Source organism: Nelumbo lutea, chromosome 7, assembly GCF_056320005.1.
Source record: "Nelumbo lutea isolate HS-2025 chromosome 7, American lotus-T2T, whole genome shotgun sequence".
Lineage (NCBI taxonomy): Eukaryota > Viridiplantae > Streptophyta > Magnoliopsida > Proteales > Nelumbonaceae > Nelumbo > Nelumbo lutea.
The window spans coordinates 3,781,096-3,789,864 of record NC_142690.1 but is presented as its reverse complement, the minus strand read 5'-3'; the positions used below and the strand labels follow the sequence as shown (position 1 = coordinate 3,789,864).

Sequence of the window (8,769 nt, the reverse complement as noted above, 5' to 3'; positions counted from 1 at the left end):
GAGTGGAAGAGGGACGTTCAAGGCAGGAAAGTTCAGTGACGCCACTGCTTGTGGCGCATTCAAGCTGGGGATCCCATCCACTGAAAGATGGATGGTGAACTATCCGATGCACACCACGGGAACATGGAGTTGTTCCCCAGTGGTGTTCGTTTCTATGCCACGTCTGGCATTGTTGGAGGAAGCCATGGGTGTTGGGAGTTTTTTGGGAGAAGAGGAGGTAAGAGAGGTAAGAGAGTTTTAGAAGGAGGCTTTTAGAAGCGTATTCCCACAGATGACGCCAATTGATGGTGCACAATCCGGCCGGTCCTAGCTGCCAACGACCTTGCCTCTGACTGAAGCAACGGGGATCCTGAAATGGAGAAGATGAGGGAACTCCAGGGGGAACCCGGTGAGATTGCTCTGAAGCTAAAGTTAACATTCTCTCAAAGGCAAGATAAAACCAGATGGCACAAAGTTTGCATACCTTGTTGTTGGGGGTAAGGGGCCTTTTATAACCACTTCGTGCACTCATTCCGAGGCTTCTATCAGGTTGGGTATGATTACCTCTGTGTTTCTGCCTGTTCGGGTGTCATCCCTTCTACTATTGTTTTCCCTAAGTGATTGTTCTTGAGGATATTATTTGATGATTCCCTCTCCAAGAGCCACTTTAGTCCCAATATACCCAAATTTCTTACAGATAATTTCATCATCGCACTTTATTGCTTTATCGGTTGAAGGTGATGGTAATATATTTTATTAAACCTAAAAGTATATTTCATAAAAAGTGAATCAAGTAGATTAATTTTAACATGATCAGTTGAATTATGAAATTAGCATGCAGCCAATGTTGTGAAGTACGATAAACGACTACTTAAAAAATGTTCTTATAGTTCTTTTAATCTTGATGGCAATGAGATTTGATCCAAAGTGTTTGATACAACTAGTCAAAAAGCTTAGCATTTAAGTTACTATCAAGATTTTCAGTTTTTGGATTTACATGAATACCTCTATGATGCACTGCTTAGACTTTTTCTTTGATGTTTTTGTTGAATGGTTGTGCATTTCCATGAGAAGGTTCAAAGGAAGCTTCCAGCATATGATATTTTTAACCTAGGTTGGGTTAAACTTGAGCCTTCAAATCTTAGATTTGTCAATGGGCTGGGTCTATTCAATAATTGAACTGATCATATCGTTTATATTGATTCTGGTTTTGTGATTTGTGTTCCAATTAATAATTGGATGGGATTGGTTTTCTCGATTCGCAATTTGTCAAGTGCGACTGCAGCACTGTTGTGAGTTGTGCGGTGGAAATTAGAGAAGGAGCTTTCCTCAGAAGCTTCATTTTAACTCTCCCATGAAGAAGAAGCGTCCTTTTTTGTGGTTCACCGTGAACCATAAGAGCTATATATGTGCATTAAATTAAGGGTCAATTATAAATAACCACTGTACTATAGGTTCAGTGCTCCTGAACTTTCGTTTGCACAATTAATTTCTAAAAAGATTCTCCTTCAGATGTTTAAAATTTATAAATCACTAAATTATCATTGTTTTATTTATTTGAACTATTTATGATTTGATTAATTTTTTAAATATAACATTGGAGTCCTCTTATTTGTTCCAATAGATATTTGTAGATTTCTGGCCCGATTCAATATTCAAATGAAATGGTAGATGTTTCTTTCTAATATATATATATAAATTTATGGCTATTTTTTTTTCTTGATTTATTGGAGAAAGGAGTAGATAATGATTTTTATATTTTAAGATGAAAGAGATACATTCATGTCATTGAAAATGAATGAAGAATTAAAAAAATATTTTATCTAATTTTGTTTGAAGGAAATGGAAGTCTTTTTTGGGTTAAGAGAAGAAAGCGAGGAAAAGAAATTAAGGAAAGTTCATGTGGTGATTTTGATAATTCCATCATCTGAGTTAATGGTCATGGGGTATCTGTGGCAAAGTGAAAGTTAAGAAAATCTTTGACCTAACAATGAAGACTTCAAAGTTACAAAATTGCCCTTACACCTTATTAGAACATTTTTCAATATAATTCAATATTCCAGATTTTCCGTTATGAACTTCACTAGACCTAAAATTTTCGTGGGATAAAATTACTTGAATTTTGTAATTAAAAGTTAAAAGTTTTTTAGGGTATTTTAATAAATATCCATTTGAATTGATAGATATAAAGGTAAAATGCATACTAGTGGCACTTCAACAACAAAAAATTGATTTCCTAATCTAAAGCGCCATTTTCTTTCACTTTAACAAATGCAAAAAATAATTGGTCTTGTTCATTTTGCATTATCCAGGTAATGCATTTCCTCGGGCAAGTGATTCTTTGGGGAAACACTGTCCGGGTACTTAAAAACACATTCCTCTTGAAAGCACCATTTGCAGCCTGGTCAGAAGGGCTCGTATTTCAACGTCGTAGCTACTGATGGCCCAACAGGGTCTCCCTTCTGCATAGATGGATTGCTCATTGGCCTGTTAGAGGATGAACCCACGTCCTGTGTGACCTGTAACTGGATCAAAAGAACCATCATAATATGGTATGGGCAGATTATTGCGATGAAGTTGATGGTCTTGAAATGATAATTGTGTAGACGTCTTACACTCGAAAAGGAAGTTGCTTGCTGTCTTAACCACCTGTAAAGGCTCTTGTCTAGTATTCTCAAATATCTATTTGTTTCTAGTTTCCATATGCAATAAATGATTATTGCAAACTTGCTTAGACTCGTTGATGCTTGTTGCTTCCCTAGGTTTTGAGCCAATCTAGGGATTGTAGAAGGATGATGTGAATGGGTGACTGTGGAATTGTAGAAGGATTTAAGCCAATCTAGGCTCCGCACCATAAAGCCCGTGCAAATGGGCATTGAAAATAGAGGTGGTGTGTGGTCTCCCCTTGACTGTTGCAAAATGCACAAAGTTTGTCTTCTAATAATCAGGGGCACTTACTTTAGTGACAAGTCCATCCCAGAGGGTCTCCCAAAGATAGACTTGGAACCGGAATGGAATTTTGAACTTTTGAAGTTTGATTTTTGGCCCACTTATAAAATCTCCGTGGCAGAACCCATTTGGCATATAGCGAGTCCCATCTTCTTATTACAGGCACGTGGTGTGTAAAAGATGACAATTCTTCAGTCTTCACCGTAAAATACGCACTTCAGATTTTCAGAATTTCAGTATTTTACCCGTTTTCCCGTCCAAGTACCTCCGCATTTCCACCAGCGAAGTGCGAACCCCACAAGGATATTCCGCCTCTCTGAACGTCCCAAAAGCCGCCTCGCCTTTTCAGTTTCTCAAAATAACACTCTCAACTCTCAGCTCTCAGGATTCATCTTCAGTCCATAAAATAAGAAAGATCCCTGCTCTGCTTTCCCTTCCTTGGAGTCGTTTGATCCAACATGGCGCTTGTCAAGCGACTCCCACATCTCTCTCCTTTCTGCTCGCCCCGTCCTAGCAAACCCAGACCCCTTAATCTACACCCCTTCTCCTCCTTATCCTTTTCCCCTTCCTCTTCTTCCTCTTCCTCCTCCTCTCCCTTTACAGAAAAACACTCCCTTGAGAGATACCAACGAGATGGATGGTTGTACAAAGACGCACCTTTCCACGCTTCTTGTTCTCTCCCAACTGATTCCAGCTCCATCCGGGAGAACGATATAGCTCTGCAACTACCCGAGCTTAAGAAGCTGCTACAAGTCCTGAGAGAGAAACGAGGGACTGAAGGTCCCAATGGAGGAAATAGAGGACCTGGAAATGTGTTCTTGGTCGGGACTGGACCTGGAGATCCGGAGCTCTTAACGCTGAAGGCATTGAGGGTGATTGAGAGTGCTGATCTTCTTTTGTATGATCGACTGGTGTCCAATGATGTACTAAATTTGGTGAAACCAGATGCTAGGCTTCTCTATGTCGGGAAGACTGCTGGGTACCATAGCCGAACTCAGGTTTGATATACAAATCCAATGCCCATTTTTTTGGACCTTCCTTAATTACGGATTGCGCGCTTTTCCTAGTTTTATTCTGGGTTTCAAAAATGAAGTTTATAATTTTTTTGCTCTCCTCTTTGTTTCTTATTATTTTTTTTTTTCTGGAGATTTTGTTTTGCTTCTTATTCGAATCGGATTTTAGGTATTGGTTTGTTCTGCATTAAATTAAAATGTTAGGTTTTGCAGATGGAGATTCATGAGTTGCTTCTGAGTTTTGCTGAATCTGGCGCCACAGTCGTGAGGCTAAAAGGAGGGGATCCATTGGTAACTTTTTGTTGTTAAATGCTATTTAGTCTCGGAGGGGGTCTCCTCTGAAATGTTGCGTGGGCTTATTATTTATAGGTATTTGGAAGGGGTGGAGAAGAAATGGATTTTTTGCAACAACAAGGGATTCAAGTGAGCGTTGTTCCAGGTACAGTAGAGTGAGATTATCTCTTCTCACGGAATTGAATTGAAACTGTTAGTTGATCACTGTAGCTGAAGCAATGGACACCAAACTGGGAATTCAAGTTTGATATCTGTCTTTATTATCGTTCAGGTATCACTGCTGCTTCAGGAATAGCAGCAGAGCTGGGAATCCCGTTGACCCATCGTGGTGTTGCAAATAGTGTTCGATTTCTGACGGGGCACTCAAGGAAAGGAGGAACTGATCCTCTTTTTGTAGCAGAGCATGCAGCTGATCCTGATTCAACTCTGGTTGTCTACATGGGCTTGGCGACTCTACCTTCTCTCACCCAAAAACTGATGCATCATGGACTACCACACAATACACCTGCTGCTGCAGTAGAGCGAGGGACTACACCTCAACAACGGATGGTGAGCAAACATGGTTACATTTTGTCTTCCTTGTCCAATTCTGTTTCTGTGCTTCTGAGTTTTCTAAAGGTGACTGCCTGAAATTTGCTAGTCATTAACTTTCCACTTTCTTTTTCCTGGGTATAGGTGTTTTCTGAATTGAATAATCTTGTTGATGAAGTTACAAAGGCGGAGCTTGTATCCCCAACATTGATCATCATCGGGAAAGTTGTGGCATTCTCACCATTTTGGTCCTCTTCTGAAGAAGAAGCACCTCTTATGGTAGAGACCAGTTAGTCACCATGTTGGAAGTTTTGTTTTAATGGATGATGCTCTTCAGTCATGAGTAAGCTCAATCCTTCAACTAGGGATAATTAGTTTTATCCCTCATTTTCAAAAAGGCCGATGCTTAGCTGCTGTTGACAACATTTGGTTGGGTTATATTTCATCTGTTTTGGCTGGGGCTGGAGAAGAATTGGTTTCATTGGTCATGTGTGTAACAAACCAAGAACTGTACTGATGAGTTATGGGGAATAGTTTGGGGCCTGTAAGGCTCTAAAACCGAAAATGGATGTGGTTTGCAAGTAGTGACAAGAGACTGGATGATCTATTTTAATAGAAGATATGGCCCTACAGGCCTAGTGGAGTGGCATTTGGTAAAGAAGTATTCTTTAAACTGGTTCCATTGTTTGGGACATATCAATTTTTTGTATGGATCCAATTACCTTTTGCTGCTTTAGTAATTTAAACTATAAATTGCTAATAAATGTTGATTTGACTCTTCCAGAAAAGGAAGAGTTTACCATTTTGAGGATTCAAAAATGGCTTTGTTTTATCTACTCTATTCTGCATTTCTGTTTTTTGTGAACTTTGCACTATTCGTTTGCAATGCAAATTGCATCTGGTTCAGACCTGTGCTTTTAAGTTGTAAGTTGTAACTATAATTTGCACTCTTGCAATCTTGCCTCTTGCAAAGTTTGCATCTTAAGCTGCATTTGGAAAGAGTACAAATACAAATATATACAGTCCAAATACATACAAAATACAAGGATTTGCATTCTACATATTTGTATTTGTACTCTTTTCAAATTGAGCCTAAAACTGACTACTGTAAAATTTGCACTACCTTCTGCCTACCTTTCTTTCCTTTCACAAGTGGGAATTGCATCATTTATACTTCACATTTTACTTCTCCCAAATAAACAACCTTTCTCCTGCTTTCGGTCTGTTTCATAGTGGGGACTTACATCATTTTACTTCACATTTTTCCTGCTTTCAACCTGTCTCATAGTGGAGACTTGCATCATTTTGTTTCCCATTTTACTGCTGTGTTTGGTTACAGTGTAATTTTATTTGCAGTAGTACAAATGCATGGGAGTGCAAATGTAAAAAATGCAAATTCTTGTTTAATTTTGTTTTGGATTTTACTTTATTCTGCTTCACGTCTTAGTTACTTCATTTACACTGCATTCAGATAAAATAAACTAAAATTTGAAACAAAAGCATGTCAAAACTTACACTCAAATCATTTGCACTGCCATGGTCTTGTATCAGTGCAAATTTATTTGCATTGCAACTAAACACAGTAGAAGCAAACTGAACAAAGTCAAATCTGAAGCAAAGTTACATTAGATCCTGATGATTTTTAGCCTTCTAAATTTGAATTTACGTTTTTCCCTGATTTTGCAATGAAAATCTTTTCTTATTTTTCCTTGCTCTCATTCCCTTGATTTTCTGTAATTGGAATATCAGGTTTCTATTGATTTCTTAGGCTCTTAGTTTTCTTCAGCAATGAGTATTTCTTTCTTTCACTATTTACCTTTTCATGCCCCTTCTCTCTCTTTCTTAATCATTAATAAAGTTTTTGGAAAAGTACGGATAGGCCCATGCAGATTTCTGAATTCCAATGCAGAGCTATAACCAATCAAAATGTCAAAAACCCCACTTTATACACCAATGTCCACTCGTGAATTGGCATAGAAATTCTGACCCTGGGTTGAACCATCATTTTCCCTAAGGCTTCGATTGGTTTGTGGGATGGGGATGAGAAAAAGAGAATATTCTAAAAATATTCATTTTTCTCTTGTTTGTTTCAAGGAAAACAAGGGGATGGGATGAGAAAAAAGTGGGATGTGAGATCCCAATTTTGTGTAATCGGAAAAACTCGAGAAAACTCAAATTCTCTTCATCCTCATCGCTGCCACCACCACTGCTGGTAATTGCCGTTGTCGGTAATTGTTGCTGCCCTTCTACCTTCTACCTTTTGCATAAGGTAACCGACAAAACATCTGTCGTTGTTGGTTTTGTTTTCATCCTCTCTCATGCATATGCTGGTAATTGCCGTTGCTGGTAATGCCACTGCTGGTTTCGTCTTCTACCTTCTGCCCTTCTACCTTTACCAGATCTGCCACTGCACATATGCATGAGGATGAAGAGGGTTTGAACTTGATGGTTTCAGGAACCCAGATTTGTCGCTGCCCTTCTACCTTTTTTTTTTATAATTGAAATAATTTTATTAAACAACAATAGACAATAGTACAAAGTCCCCAAGGAAAGGCACGAGTTGCAACATCTCCAGGCTAGTTAAGTACAAATTTCCAAATTAATAACAACTTACATAGAAGCACAAAAAAGATCTTCCTTATAAACCCCTTGTTTGGCTAAAGCACCAGCCAAAGAATTACCAGACCTACTAACCCATTTTACCTCAACTCTCATATTGCTGGTTAACCACTTTACTTTTTTGATGAGATCTTTGTAGCCCCAAATGGTGGTATCCAAGTTTAGGAGCCACCTTGTTACCAACCTGAGAGTCCCCTTCAACTAGGAGATGCTCCACCTCAAGCTGGTTGGCGATCTGAATTCCTTGTACTGCAGTAAGGATTTCTGCCCTTGTGGAATCCCCCACTCCCACCGGTCCTGAGAATAGGGAAATTATGTTGCTGTCCTTATTTCTCAAGATACCCCCTATACTTGAAGGCCCGGGGTTGCCTTAGTTGCTTCCATCAAAGTTTAGCTTGATAACACCTTCTAAAGGCGGAATCCATTTTGATAGAATTCTATCATTCTTTGTTGAAATGTTAGTTATTACTAGCCAATTCCTCTACAAATCATCAAAGGAGAAGTCATCAAAGATGTCCACAATTTTTAGCCAATGGGTTGCTCTTGTTAGGATACTATCCTTCATTTCATTTAACCCTCTTTTCTTCTCTAAGAAAATTTTTGCATTCCTTTCCTCCCAAAGAGCCCACCAAGTGGCTGCCCTGACACATTTCCACATGACCTTACCTCTTCTAGTGTGCCAAACAAAGACAGATGGGTTGAATAACATGCTTAAATCAGAAGGCATAGACCGCCTACCTCCAAATAAACAAAGGCTCCACCTCCATATAGTTGTAGCAAAGGAACAGGAGATCAACAAATGGACATAGTCCTCATTCTCGGCCTTACACAAGGAACACCAATTTGGGGAAAGACAAAGCGAGGGTCTCTTTTTCTGTAAGTTTTCCAAAGTATTGATTTTCCCATAGAAGACTTCCTGGCAGAATGCAACAATTTTTGGGGGAATAGGTCATGCCCAAACTTCTTTGACAGGGAATCCTTGGGAAATGGGGTTAGAACTGAGGGATTTTAAAAAAGAAGAGCAAGTAAAAGTACATTTGGAAGAAGAGTCCAAACCCTTTTATCAGAAGAAATGGGGTCCAAGCAAACGGATTCTAGTAAATGAATTAGCTCAATAACACAAATCGACTCACCATCCCTTAACCCTCTACGAAACCCAAAGTCCCAGTTTAAAGATAAAGGGTTTAACGGGCTCGGGAGAAAAGTTGCAATTGGCTCAAATTTGTGAAGGAAAATGGAATAGAGCGAGGGGAAACAATCTTTGAGAGGTTGAGTACGCACCCAAATATCCTCCCATAACAAAATAGCATTACCAGAACAAGCATCATACCTGATGAATCTGAGGAAGCGAGGGAGAATACCATGTATAGCCTTCCAAGGTGTA

General features: G+C 39.1%; 1 protein-coding gene across 1 annotated transcript; it reads left to right on the top strand.

Annotated features, from left to right (window-relative positions):
• Positions 1-3,196: 3,196 nt before the first annotated feature.
• UPM1 (urophorphyrin methylase 1) lies at positions 3,197-5,585 on the top strand. The gene is made up of 5 exons (XM_088953628.1): positions 3,197-3,926; positions 4,155-4,232; positions 4,311-4,380; positions 4,507-4,784; positions 4,911-5,585. Exons 1-5 carry the CDS (start codon positions 3,387-3,389, stop codon positions 5,058-5,060), a joined length of 1,116 nt encoding a protein of 371 aa, XP_088809754.1. The 5' UTR covers positions 3,197-3,386; the 3' UTR covers positions 5,061-5,585.
• The last annotated feature ends 3,184 nt before the right edge of the window (positions 5,586-8,769 follow it).